Genomic DNA, 15,372 nt, shown 5'->3' on the forward strand with positions numbered 1-15,372 from the left:
AAGAATGAGATCCATTTCATTCAAAAACACGTGTAGTTTTGACTTTATTTTAAAAGTAAATTAAACAAACTAGTCAAGTAGGTCGAGTAATTGATTTTATTCTCAAATGGGTCGAGTAGAGCCGATTCATACTAACTTTCATGCATAAACTGATTTTCATCTTATTATGTATTTTAATTAAAAGGGCTACTCGTTGCAAAAGGCTCCAATTTAGTGAGGTGTAGGGAGAATAGGTGAATGCAATTTTATCTCCACAAGTAAAGAGTCTGCTTCCATAATTTAAACTATTGATTTTATGATCACTAAACAACAATCTTACTATTATAGTGTTAACCTCGCCATCTTTATATTATTTATTTTCTATTACTATTTATATTATTCTTTTTATTTTGGGCCAAGAAAACATGTTCACAATGATGAAGAGCATATATATGATACTAGACATGCGATATTATATAAACAAAAACTTATAATGTAGAAGTTTAAATCTTTTGGGGATTTGACTTTTTTTTAAATAAATCCATACATGGAGGATTATCCTGTCTAGTTTTCCCATGCAAATTTATGTGACATTTCAATAATGGTCTATACATTGATTTTTCCTATCAAAGCAATTTGCTTTAGCTTTCTGCTATCAAAATATGAATATGGATAATTTTAACACGTGAAACAAGAATTCAAGATGATAATGTGTACAAGTCGAAAAAAGAAATAACACCACATGATCTCAAGGAATTAATTCTCCACCTTAATAAAATATAAAATAGCATAATACACTTTATCCTATAAATGTGCAATGTAGAGCCAGATCCATAAATAAAAAGAAATGTTCTTTTGTGCAATGTGTACCATACTACTTTGTTTGCATGTGCCATAGACTTAGACCCATTTTCTCACTTGCGTTGAAGGTGATGACAATGGGAATACCTTTAAATTTATGGGTTAATATACTCATTAATATCGAATAGGCAAGTACATAAAAAAAACAACATGCAAAACAAAATGATATAACACTTCTATATATTAGTTAAATATAATGAAATAATACTTTAACATTTTAATATAAATACAAAAACAATAAATTATCTCTCTAGTAATAAAGATGATTATTTTCCTATATTTATTATCTCAATGACACAAATGCTATCTTTGGTGTCTGTTCCTCAATTTATTCATGATACCCTTAACTTGTGGGGTTTAATAGGTTGGTTCCATGTGACATGGTATTCCATATTAGTGGTTTCATGATTTTGGCCTTTTTCTTTTCCCTTATCTCAAAAGTACAAAGGAGTAGATGTATATGCGTATTAGCTTTTATAGATAGAAATTGAGTAATGCAATGTGTCAAATTAGTGTACGATATAGGCATTAGGTGATGAGTGTCGGCTAAAGATAATGGCTAATGAATTATATTAAAAGGAGGTGATTAACAACTTCATTTTTAAATAATTAACTTTGTCATTTTTCCTCTTTATTCCTTAAAATAATGGCATGGTTAGTATTGATGTATTATAAAACAATGTACCACCTTTTATAATCTGATTCATACACTTTTCCTTGTGGGATTTTAAAACCCACAAAATAATATTATCTCTGTTTTTATTTAACTGATATTTTAATAATAATTTTTTTTTCTTACTTTAGAAAATTAAGGCAGCACCAATGACTGTTTTTTATAATACAACCGTATACCTAATTAATAAGAGATGATAAATGAAAATGAATAAATATAATTATTATAGGAAGATAAAAAGTAAATTAATAAAACATTACATAATTTAATAAAAAAAATATTAGTTATATTTCTTAATTTTATGCTAGAAGCAGAAAAGGAATTAAATAAGAAGCGAGGTAAAAAGCTTATGTTACCGAGCAAAGTCTCACAAAAATTCATACGTTAACAAGTTAATGTGATAGAGAGTGTTGGAATAAATAATATTAACACTCCATCTATTTCACTTTAATTATACTCTAAGGTAATAAATGATTAAGACAATTAGTGAAATTGTTAGTTACAGATGAAAAATACCCGTCCCTGTTTTAGAATTTTTATTCTTTTTTATTATTTGTCACTTTAGGAAATAATTTTTTTTAAATTAATTTCCTTGTTTGCCCTTATTGCATTAGATAATGGTGGATATGAGTTGTTAAGTTTTGAATATTTTGGTCAAAACATATTATTTTACCTTCGTAATTAACACTAGATAATGATTTTAATATATCTAGTTACATTACTAAAGTAGAGATGGTAAAACAAGTCGTCCGACTCATTTTTGCTCGTGCCGGTAAATACTTGCAAAAAAATTTAGCGGGCGTGCGCATGTCAGTATTGGCTTAATGGACAAAATTTAATGTCCTTCCCGTTTTAAAATGGGCTAATGGGCTTGTGGGTAACCGCGAACATTGTTGAATAATTAAAAAAGATAAAATATTTATATAATAAATTAAATTAAACAGTAAAAGATAAAAAAAAAAATGAAAAAAAAATACTTTAACATTTTATATGAAGTTGAACAAATCAATTTAGATTACAATTTTTTTAGGAATTAAAAACTACTCTATATTATAACTTATTTGAAATTTTCTTAAATTATGATTGTAGACTGCCCGCATTACCCAATGAAAATGCCCGTGGGCTTGGCAGATAAAATGGGCATTGCAAAACAAGCAAAATTTATATGTTTTATCTGTAAAAAAATGCGGATTATATGGGCACAGCAACTAGCATTACCTATTTTTGTCATCTATACTTTAAATTGATAATTAAAATGAGATGAATGAAATAATATATTTTAACTAAAATATCTTAAACAACTCTACCATTATCACACCCTAGTTCATTCAACAAGGACAAAAACAAAAAAAAAATATAGTTAATACTTCTTGATTTCCTAAAGCCACACACGGTTTGAAAAAAGAGGAAAATGTTATGATCATAATTAAAGTGATAGATAAGGAGAAGTACACATTAGATATATTGCTTAATGAGTATATACTGTTGTCATAAAGTTTTTATAGTATTCGTGTATCATTCATCTTTCATGTATACTATTTTTAATTAAAAATGAATACTTACTCACACTTGAATGATATATGACACGCCAGATATATAAAAAACAATGCATATACTATTTTCAATCGCATATATTATTTGTATGTTTTTGGATTATGCCAACAAACATGATTTTGATAAAACATTCTACTTAATAATATTTAAAAAACTCAAAATATAAAGTCTCAAAATTTTCAGAAGTTTATCACTCACTATAAAATTTATGAACTCCCAAAATCAATTTTGTATTTGTGGATTCTTTATGTATTGTCCTCAGAACACTGAGCTAGGTTAATAATAATACTAAAAACTAAATGTTTTAGAAATTAAAAGGAAAAACCATTCATAAAGAAGAATCAAAAAGATAGTACCGACTTTTATTTTATCTAATACCCAAGGAGGAGTTGAGACAACAAAAAAAAAGTTTCCATTATACTTATGGTTTGGTAAGAATAGGTATACCAAATTCCAATAATGAATCAATTAGGCCCTTATTTTTTCTTCCCATATTTGATCTTTGCCTTTTCTCCTCATAGAATATTCTAGCGGTGGTTATTATTAGTATATAATCATGGCCTACAAGCATATAGTAAGGTGTAAATAGCATCATTCTCTATTATCATCCAAAGAAGAAACAAATTTTGATTCTTGGTTCTTTTTGGTGCATCTTCAACAAAATGTGTAATGAATGAGAAATTGTTGCCAAGGCTAAGCCTGTGGTGTAATGAAACTGGCAACTATTAAGTATTAACAGCTATTGAGTATTGATGAGAAATTATTTATTAATGGAACTCAATTCGTCTGTCATATGAATTTGTACTTTCTTAGGTCAAACTCTATAGTTTGTATACTATTAATAAAATAAAATAAAAAGGGAAATATTATCTTAAATATTGATGTTTTAGTATAGATGACAATTGTTGTACTTAACTTTTCAATGCTAAATGTTTTGCATTCCTAAATTATATTATTAGAGTGCTTGTTAATATAATGCTTTAAAAAATTGCAAGGCGAGCAAAAAATGTTTCAACATAAATAAACAATTAATTAATTTAGATGAAATTGAATCACATTTAAAATAGTGAATCGTATATATATATATGTGTGTTTGTAGTAATGCATTAATCATTAAAGGGGATGTAGCTCAGATGGTAGAGCGCTCGCTTAGCATGCGAGAGGTACGGGGATCGATACCCCGCATCTCCATAATCGATCTTTTTCAGTTTTTATGTTGAAAACATTAAGAAGGGCCCCAACGCCACAACCCATTGGCAAAATTCATCATTGATGCCTTTTGAGCAGAAAATGGGGGGCCATGTATGCCCATGCTATAACAGCTCATGTTTCACATTCAACTATACCTTGTCTTAAATGTAGAATATGGTAAAAAGAGTATATGTATTAATGTATATATATAATATTAGTTAAACATTTATACACAATGATTAAAAAGTTATATCATCACAATTATACCTTGTTTTAATTACTTTTTAAAGAGTTAACAATGATTAAAAATAAATGATATATTTACGGTGTATAAAACATTGTATATATTTTTTATTATAACAAAATAAAATAATATTTATACACTGTGTAAAGATTTATATACCATCATAATTAGATTTACTTTTAATTTTTAATATGTTTATAATAGTTAAAAATAACATAATATGGGTGAAAGTTTGACAATGCATTTGAGTATATAATTATGTATTTTGTAAATGTCAATTTAAAAAAAAACATTAAAAAATGAGTAAATTACACTGATACCCCATGAGTTTTAGTGAAATTACACAAACCACCCCTCACTTTTCTGCACCTACGCAAACCTCCTATATTTTTTAACTTTCATTACATTGACCACCCCTGTATAAGAAATAAGTGTAATCTTTTAAATAAAAAATGTAATAAATGCAATTAAGTTAAACAAAACATGATATATTGTAGAGACACGTTCAAATAATATACGAACCAATATTTCTTTATTATTTTTGGTTCATTACACTATATTATAAGAGCGATTTGAACAATATTTCTTTAGAATTGTTGATGCATTTTATAACAAAAATAATAAAGATACATTGATTTGTATATTATTTAGACTTGTTTACACAATATATCATGTTTTGTTTAACTTAATTGCATTTATCACATTTTTTGTTTAAAAAATACACTTATTTCTTATGCATGGGTGGTCAATGTAATGAAAGTTTAAAAATATGGGAGGTTTGTGTAGGTGCAGAAAAGTGAGGGGTGGTTTGTGTAATTTCACTAAAACTCAGGGTGTCAGTGTAATATACTCTTAAAAAATTTAAAACATCAAAGTATGAAACCATAATAAGCGATAACTAATACCTAATTAAAAGTCTTAAAACAAAGCATAAAGTAGCTATGTTGTGAAACCCGAGCCGAACATCAAATCGGAAAAGATTCTGTATTAGGTTTAATTGGCTTAAACAATTAAACCGTCCAGTCGGATTAGCTGATTTTATATAATTTTTATTATTTTTATCTGTAAATATATAGTTATATATAAATACAAAATTTTATATAATTAATAATTATATATAATTAAATTGAAATAATATCTTTTTATTTTTTTGGACTAGAGGAAAACAAATGTTCTATTTTTTTTAAAATTTAAGTGAACCGTCTGGTTTACTTATCAGATTATTTTGGTTCAACCAGATTAATATGGCCAGATTGAAATTTCTCCAGTTCAATCCCTCATTTCTACGATTCAACCCCTCATTTTTTTTTAAATTTCAAGTTCGAGCAACGATCAAATTGGTTGGACTGCATGTTTCAGTTTGGTTATCATTACAATAGTATCCAAAATATCTTATGATAACATATCCCTTGAGCTAACAATAATAGTCAATAAAGTAGTTATATGGATAGCGTGTACACTATACAGGATTAAAACCATTAAGGGAACGGAATCGAAGGTTGTATTAGTTAGACTATAGTTATACAAAAAACTAGAACCATACACGTCAATGCGTGATTTTGTCACTTTCACCTACTCTGAATAGAGAATCTAAGCTAACCTTGTTATTCTCCCATTTGTAGTTATCATAAAGAAACATTTTCTCTTTAGAAATTCTGGTTTGTTGTTTTATGTTGTGTTGTGTTGTTCATCTTAACCGAATATACGAAAATATATATTATGATTTATGCGTTAAGTGGAGGTTTAAAGGGGAGAGAGTAACAACTTACAGGTCCAACAACTGGTGGTTAAGGTTTGAACATTTCTAAGCAAACAATCACACCTTCTCTTATGCAACAATGTTACGGCACGGTTTCTGTTATTACTCGACCTTTCTATTTTATTTTATCACATTTTTCTTACGTTGTTTATCATAAGTGAAAATCCCGACAATAATTGACTGATTTCTTTTAATTGTTTATTTTCCCAACATCAATTTTCCTTTATACATATAGTACCTATTTATCAACTAGATAAATATCAAATTAAATCAATTGTTCAACTGTTTCGATTTCTGAGTAATACTATAAGTATAATATCTATGTATTTACAGTATAAAGACTTACATACAGTGCATTATTTACTATTTATTTGTATTACTATTATTTAAAAGTTAATTATAATTAAAAATAAATGATAGATGATGCAATGATAATGTAAAAATATTTTACATTATCAAAATATATATATATATATATATATATATATATATATTTTCTCTAATACTATTAGCAGGGCAACACACAAAAAGAAATTAATTTATTATCTATAAGATGAAAGATACATTATACTACAAAAATATTACATATTCCCTTTTATTAATAATATAGCTATAGCGTACCGAAATTAACTATAAAGTTTTACCTATGCATCAAGCGATTAGTTGTAATCAAAGTAAAATAAATGTGCTTCAAGATTGTAATTTTGGGTGATGTAATAAAGTTGAAGTATAGACTTAATCATATATATATATAGGCCGTGAAAAAGAAGTAAATAACTTAATCAAACATATGTTCAATAATTTTTAAATTTGCTGATAAAATTAGTAATATAAGCTAAAAGGATTGAAAATATAAGTTATTCTTATAATCTTATATCAGCTTTTTATAAGTTCTTTCACACACCTATGTTATCAAAATTACGAAAATTTTAAGAAATTATATAGCATTCAATTAGAAATTTTGACTCTTCGACATGAACGAACACACACTACAATTTGAAAAGGAAAGCTCACTTATTCATTCGTAAATAAAAGGTGAAGACTTAGCAAAAAAGGGTGAAGACTTAACAAGAGAATAAAAGGCGAAGACTTAACAAAAGAATAAAAGGTGAAGACTTAAAAAAAATTTAAAAGGTGAAGACGATATTCAATCTCAAGACATGAGAATCAATTATAGAAATTCTTAATTAGATGGATAACAAGATTTACAATTTTTACTAATAAATACCCAAATAATAAGTACTAGGAGCCTTAAGAGAACCAATTAAGTAAATGATTTTATTAACCTTAACCCTTGGAATATAAGAAAAATTAAGAATAATTTTAATATATTAAAGATATTATAACCTATTTTCAGTTTTTAATATATTAAATACTATACTTTTAACATAGAAAACTTTTTGTTCAAAGTAGAGCGTTTAATAGATTTGCCACACTATTAGGAGGTCGCGTTGTACCTCAGTCAAATGGAGTCTATTTAAGAGGTGAAGCTTTCCAAGCTTCTATTTTTTTTTAATAAAAAAGGACTTGAATATAACACTTAGCTTTGAAAAATAAAATTTTTATTGGCTAAACTAGTCACATCAAAATTCAAATTGGAGTAAAACGTGCCCCATGCATAGCTAACAAGATCTTCAAGTAGTTGCATCTAAGGTGAGTGAAGAACAATCACGTTTCCTTCTTATTTTTATTTCAGTTATATATATTATTTTATAGTTTACTATAACTTCTCATACAATAATATTAATATCTCATTTTTCTCCGCAACAAATATTAATTTTATTTTTATTTGGATCCATAATACATTTATCTTTTTTGTTTTTTTTCCTTATTCTTATTTTTCTCTTCTCATTCTTATTTAAGAATAAAATTTATAAAATAAGTATCACACAATAAAAAATAAAATAATAATGTTTTTATTTCACCAAAAACAACCATTGTGACCGAGTGTTCTAATATTACTAATTAAACTAAAAAAGAATATGTCATTTGATTTATATTTGGTTCTTATTTTAAATTACTTAATAAATATCATGCATATATACTAGAAGGAAAATGATACATTTCCTTTGGAAGTAAACAATTTCTTTTACTATTAATATCATGATAGAGAAAATATATATATCGATAATATAAATTTTTTGTATATTGTCAATCTATTATTTACTATTCAGTTTGAATTATCATCGATTTTTCAAAAAAATAATACAAATAAACAATGAATAATATAATAATTGTATATAAATATTTATATTGATATTAATGATTTTACACTTACTCTATTATTATATTATTTTGGATTGGTTGGTGATGGTGTTCCAATGATAATTTGAAAAACTTATATATCTCTTGGGATTGCCACTTGTCTGGGCTTCCCCAAACTGTGGATTATTGTCTCTAAGTTTTGCTCTTTACTCCTCTTACCCTTCCTTACACCACCCTCATCTTTTTCCTTCTTCTGTTTTTGCCTTTCAGGTATTATTTTCTCTTTTCTTTTATCCCATCACTTTTTTTATTTATTCTTTTTTATTTTGCATATGGTGTTTATAATGATATCCTACAAGTACAACATAGCAGAATAAGAAAAATAATAAGTAAAAAAGGTTATTTTGATGATGATGATTATTATGTTTGGTAACTTTGTACTGTACTTAGTTGTACTATATGATGATTCTCATGGTTAAACATGAGATATTGTTGGATTTTGCAGAAATTAGGATGTAGATGTTACTTGGACTTGGAAAAAAGTTAAATTTTGCTTTAAAAGGTTTAAGATTTTTAACTTGTGATTGTGTTTTGTACTTAGTTTTTTTATTTTCAACTCAGTTTTCAGTTTCTTGGGGCGGGAAAGGGGTGAACTTTCAAGTTTCAACTCCCAGGATAGGGTTTGAGACACAAAGTTGAATTATGGGATATTTTGTTATATTCCATTTTTCTGGTTTTTGTTTGGTCTCAGGGTATTGTTGTTTAAGGTTTGTTTCGATTCAATCGGTTTCTAAAACCTTATACTTTGACTTTTGTCTGTGTTACTTGTTTCAACAGTTCACCTAAAGTACTAAGCCACATAATTTGGTTTCTTCCAAATGAATGAAGTCAATGAACCATTATTCTTCATAGAATTAAGAATAAACCATTATTCTTCATAGAATAGCAATATATATAAAGACCCTGAATATTGATAATGATGGGGAATTTGGGAAATAACAATGAAGTTTTACTTTTTACTTGCTTGGAAGTTGGAAGAGTGTTAGATCCACTAATAGATAGAGGTTGTGTTTGAACTTCGGGAAGAAAAGTAAGTTTTGTTCTTGTGCATATTGGAGGGATTTTTCCCAAGCGCCAACTTATTTGATCAACACTCGGATTTGGAAGAAATTTAGCGAAAACCGAAGTCCTCAAGTAGAAATAAACAATGAAAGTTTTAAGTTTTCCCTCCAATCCATCTTGTCGAATAAAGTATAAACCAATGTTTTATACTTCTTGATTGAAGCATCCTTGTTATATTATATTAATGGTATACTTTGGTGTACAATGGTAAACTATATTATATTTGTTATGTATGACTATGCTATACATGTGTTGTATATGTTTTTAATTTTATTTTCGGATAATGTTAACCCATTTCATTATAAAACATAAACTGTGTCTCTGATAGTGATATTGCAAATGTTGTGGTGCTTTTGCTTTATAACAACATTATCTCTTCCTCTGAGCTTGTAAGCCTTCTACTTTATTATTATTTCTTAAATCAAGGCCTTCATTAACTTTTTCCTCCCTTGGGATATTTTTTATTCAGTTCAGGTTTAATCTGGTGAGTTATAATTCAGTTGAACATCATTCTTACTTCAATCACCAAATAAAATCTTATAGCAGAGGCAACATTATATATTCAGCTAGCATCACTACTTGTTTCTCCAACGAAAACGGTTAAGATGTCTGCTTGATTCTATTGTGAAGGGACCGAAAATAAGCTTCGTATTTTCAATTGCTAATCTTAATCATGTATCCAAACCAATCCTTTTCTTCTGGATCCTTTGTGGAGATGTTGTCTCAGACTCCCCTTTTACCTCATAGCTATAACGAATCCGTCGGACAAAACGAGTTGAAGTTTATCACAAGTATAGGTGACACGGTGACTATGCAGACTATTGATGAACATTCCAATGCTGAAATTAGTAATCCAGCAAGCAACTCTTTTGTTGGTTCTAGAGAATCCCATGTTGTTCCAAGGACACAATTTGATAGTGACCAAAATATACAGTGCCAGGGCTTGTCTCTTAGCCTCGGGACAGTGATGATGCCTCCTCCCTTTCATTACCAATATCCTGACAATGGTTTCTCCTCATTAATGACTTCTTCTCCTCCAAACGTAAAGGGGAATGCATCGGTTAACGATGACGTGGCCGGTCTTAAGGAATTGAGAAATGCTGAATGCATGGCATCTGTATCTTCTGGAGGATTTCACAACATTATCAAAAGGGAGGGTTTGTATCATCCAAACTCCTCAACCTGCCTCAGTGAAGGCCAGTCGGATTCATTCTTGCATGGATCACCAGGTTTTCCGAACACAGTTTTAAACTCTCAATACCTTAGGGCAGCACAGGAGTTGCTTGATGAAATTGTTAGTGTCCGAAAGGCTTTGAAGGAAACTGAATTGGAAAAACGACAAAGTTTCTGTGATATTGGGTTAGATGGAACCAAAGATGATGGAAAATCTACCTGTCAATCTATGCAAGTATCTTCAGTCCTTACTGGTTCTACTACAAACACTTCATCTGAGCTATCACCTGCAGAACGACAGAATTTGTTGGACAAGAAGACAAAACTTTTGTCCATGTTAGATGAGGTAAGTACATAAACTCTATTACTTGATTACATAATTACTTTGATATTCCCCAGTTTGTCTGAATATGGTATAGTTGTTTTCTAGTTTTTGTTAGATAGTAACCATTCAGAAGCTTTTACCTAATAGTTTAAGCTTTTGGAAAAGTTAATCCCGACAATTTGTATCTCTTTTTAATTGTGTGTGTACGCACATGGGTTTTTGTTTATAATCCTGAAATCTTCTCTGTTTTTATAATATTTGAGAATGCTCTTTATTGCAACTATGATAATGTCACAGTTTACTAAGAGTGCAATTGTGCTGGTCCCTATTAGGCTAATGAAGCAGTTACAATTGTTAGCATGGGACAAACAGATTGAAAAAGTGCACCTAAAGCCTTTTTCTGTGTGGTTCATTTTCAGTTATGCAAATTAGTTTTATGTATGTTGTGTGCATTAATGTTTGAACATTACTAAATCACAAGTAATGTTAATGATGACTACGAAATGTTATCCAATGGCTAACTCTTCATCCTTTCTCTGCACTCATAGGTTGATAAAAGATATCGACAGTACTGCCATCAGATGCAGATTGTAGTGTCATCTTTTGATATGGTTACTGGATGTGGAGCAGCTGAACCATATACTGCACTTGCTTTGCGTACAATTTCTCGCCATTTTCGCTCTCTGCATGATGCCATTAGCGGCCAAATTCAAGTGATTCAAAGGAGTCTTGGAGAACAGGAGGGAATACCTCGTCTTCGCTATGTTGATCAGAAGCTTAGACAACAAAAGGCCCTTCAGCAGCTTGGTGTAATGCGACAAGATTGGAGGCCTCAGAGGGGACTTCCTGAAAGCTCTGTTTCAATACTCCGTGCATGGTTGTTTGAGCATTTCCTAAATCCGTATGTCATCCTATACTCATATTCTTAACCAGTTCTACTATTCACACCATTTTTTGCCTGACACTTTTACACCGATGAAGAGAGTACAAACAATTGATTGTTAGAGTACATTATGTGATAATCAAGGATGTTATTTTCTGATTGGGGATCCTCGATCATTACATGATACATGTTGTTCATTAGTTAATTGCATGTTGATCGCTGGTGTATAAAAGTGGTGTGTGGATTTCTTTTCGTTTTTCAAACTTATGGTATTATAATAACTTATATGTATGTTTATTTTGATAATCATTTTTCAAATTCCTTTTTGCCAGTTATCCAAAGGATTCAGAGAAAATTATGCTTGCAAGACAAACAGGCTTGACCAGAAACCAGGTAAAGTGATCAATGTTTTCGAAACCGGACAACATTGTATAACATCTAAAAAATTGTTTATGTTTGGTTCTAATGTTAAATAGCTGTCAAACTATCTTGTACCATTGTTGCTAATCTCTTCTTTGTTCATATCAGGTGGCAAATTGGTTCATTAATGCGAGAGTGCGTCTATGGAAGCCAATGATAGAAGACATATACAAAGAAGAATTTGGTGATGCTGAGATGATCAACAACAATCTTTCATCAGAAAATATTCCCAACAAAGCTCCAAAAGTTCAAGAGTCTGATAATAATAATAATATGAACAACAATGGTCCTTATTCAAGTGCACCTATCACAATAAAACAGAACAATGATGGTTGCAGCCTAATGGTTTCTACAACTCCTGCTACATATGATTTATCAGAGTTGGGTAACTTTTCTATGGGCAGCCACATGTCCCTTGCATTAGAGTTGAGGAACTGTGAAAGGAATGAATTTGGTGTGTCCAATGATGATATCCATAGAAGAAATAATGAGACATTGGTTTCTTCTTCTGAGACTGATTTGCTAGATTATCATTTCACAGACCCTGAAAACCAACAACACAAGTTTGGCAATCCTCATTTATTACATGAGTTTATTGTATGAATTGAGAGGTTGGGATAATTTTGAAGTTTTTATAAGGGATATTGTTATTTTGATGCTCATTTTTGTTCACACTTCTTAAAGTGATAAAAATCAAAACAACTTTAGTCTCACCAAGTGGATAAGCTTCACATATCGATTGAACGAAGCTATTACACTATCACAAAATTGTAGGTATGTATGTACATATTATATTGTATTGTGGTGAATGATTGGTTTAATGTTGAAGCAACTTTGTATGTATAAGGAACACATTGAATAAAGAATCATGTGAAAAACATAAAGTGGAGCATGGTACAATGTCTAAGTTTGCATCAGGATCAACATTGATATTAAACCACATGTAAATGTTCGTTCCAATAAAAGCTCATAATGAAAATCAATCATAATTTTACATTTCTTTTTGCAAGCAACAATATACTTATTGATTCAAGCACTAATCCCTTCGGGGAGTGTGACTGTCCAAATAAGTGTTACTCCCAATAATTGAATTATCGACATTTTAGTCCTTTTGTTATTCAATCCAACATTTACACAACAATAAACCTAATTCTAATTGTGCAGCAATGGTAGCAACAATGGCAGCCAACACAAATTTCTTTTGCATGTGAAAAAGGTCATAACCCCCTTCATTTTCGCAATGGACATCTAGAAAAGATCCATCACCACTGCAAGTCTTTATTTTTTCATTGTGTTTGGCCTACTCGAACTTTTATTCTCTCTCCTCTCAATTGTCTCTCATCTTGTCTTTTAGTGAACCGTCTGGTTTAGTAACCGAATTATTCTGGATAATCCCGGTTTCACCCGATCAAACCGGATTTTGGATGATCTAAAACTATCCAACCAAGTGTAGGACAACTGTGCAAACCAAGACTGTTTGGAGCAGCAGTCAACAGTCATCCAGTCCGGTTTTCATATCAGTATAAGCTATTGCCTATTGCTAAGATTTCTAATCCATTCCAGTTTTGAGAGTGTAATATTCTTCGAATACGTCAGAATATGTATATGCGAATAATTGATTGAACCAACTCAGCCAAAACTGCTTACATTTCCACTTATTTTCCCAAATAAGCAAATCACATTTTAGCTTTTTACTGGTCCAGGTCCACGACCAAGTCATGCAACAAAAATTGCTTACTGTAAAGTGTGAATGCTATCAGCCGCTGCTTAAAAATTCAAACCTTGCATGAAATACGGTACAATTTAGGCTTATTCGAATGTAAAATGTAATAAAAGTGAATGTGATGTAATTATCATGTTAAAGCAAGCTCTGCAATCTAATTGGAGAGAAAACATAAAAGAAAGAGAGAGGTGTGTTAGACATTTCAAAACTTTCATTTAGTCTTTCATAGTTATTTAGTATCTTGACATTATGATTATGACATTCACATGTGATAAATAATGGTTAAGGATTACCTGGTTCCATTGCTATTCTTTGTTGGTGCTTTCTTTGATACTGCACTTTCTGGTTGCCCTTTTGTTTTCACCTCTCCTCCTTCCCTTATGAGTTTCTTGATGATTAGGAACTCAGTTTCCTTCCGTCCACTATGACACTGCACTGGATTTCCTTTCTGCAATTCTAATTTCTCTTCTACTTTGTGGGAATTTTCTCACTCATCAACCAGAGGCACAATAAATATTGCCTTTTTCTATCCCACTTAATGCATCAGTTGGAGAAGTTAATATATAGGAAACTTTCCATGAAGTGAGAAGGGAGGGAGTTGACAAAATCCCCTACTAATCTAATCATTTAATTGTCAACCATCATCACATTAGGCACTTTCATTGAGATTAATAACTTTCAAGCACATGGACCACATTGATTATTAAATTAATCTAACAATCTCCCACTTGGTCCATGTGATGACTTGAAGATTCATAACTTCATTTGCGCTCTTTTATTGAACCTTACAAATCATCATCCTTTAAATTGAGCTGAAATAATTGAATCATGGCGGTCACAAATTATATGAGGCAACCTGATCCCTTCCATGTATCACAATCATCTCAATCCAACTCACTTTAATTTGAGTCTTCATTTACCTTTCAAAGACTCATCAAGTTATCTCATCAAAACCATACAAGTACATTCTATAATATAGATAACTTAAACTTTAACTACGGAAACGAAACTTTCATTGAATTCAAATGTGTCATACAATAATGAGCAAACATCCATACATGTATATATACATCAGGTATAATCACATTAACAAGGACTTATCTATAATGCCCATCCTTTCTACATGGCCAATGTAAATCTTGGGCGGCAACCCTTTAGTTAACGGATCCGCTACCATTAAATTGGTACTAATATGCTCTATAGACACTTTCTGTTTCCGTACTTCTTCTTTAACTGACAAGAACTTTAAATCCATATGTT

The 15,372-nt window shown here is 30.0% G+C and overlaps 1 protein-coding gene and 1 non-coding gene across 3 annotated transcripts; both read left to right on the forward strand.

Annotated features, from left to right (window-relative positions):
• TRNAA-AGC lies at window positions 4,186-4,258 on the forward strand. The gene has a single exon. It is a non-coding gene; the product is annotated as a tRNA-Ala (tRNA).
• LOC109343159 (BEL1-like homeodomain protein 7) lies at window positions 8,605-13,061 on the forward strand. 2 transcript variants are annotated; one of them, XM_019581331.1, is made up of 5 exons: window positions 8,605-8,736; window positions 10,058-11,107; window positions 11,635-11,987; window positions 12,302-12,362; window positions 12,498-13,061. In XM_019581331.1, exons 2-5 carry the CDS (start codon window positions 10,262-10,264, stop codon window positions 12,990-12,992), a joined length of 1,755 nt encoding a protein of 584 aa, XP_019436876.1. In that variant the 5' UTR covers window positions 8,605-8,736; window positions 10,058-10,261; the 3' UTR covers window positions 12,993-13,061. The 2 variants fall into 2 exon arrangements, with proteins under 2 accessions (XP_019436876.1, XP_019436875.1); XM_019581330.1 differs by having other exon boundaries at window positions 10,063-11,107.

The sequence above is a fragment of the Lupinus angustifolius genome, chromosome LG03 (genome assembly GCF_001865875.1).
Source record: "Lupinus angustifolius cultivar Tanjil chromosome LG03, LupAngTanjil_v1.0, whole genome shotgun sequence".
In the NCBI taxonomy this organism is placed as follows: Eukaryota; Viridiplantae; Streptophyta; class Magnoliopsida; order Fabales; family Fabaceae; genus Lupinus; species Lupinus angustifolius.

Excerpts from the sequence above, each read along its gene's own strand:
- LOC109343159 (XM_019581331.1), top strand. The coding sequence starts at position 10,262 with ATGTATCCAAACCAATCCTTTTCTTCTGGATCCTTTGTGGAGATGTTG. Across the intron at positions 11,988-12,301 it reads TTTGAGCATTTCCTAAATCC|TTATCCAAAGGATTCAGAGA; the intron begins GTATGTCATCCT and ends CCTTTTTGCCAG. Across the intron at positions 12,363-12,497 it reads CAGGCTTGACCAGAAACCAG|GTGGCAAATTGGTTCATTAA; the intron begins GTAAAGTGATCA and ends TGTTCATATCAG.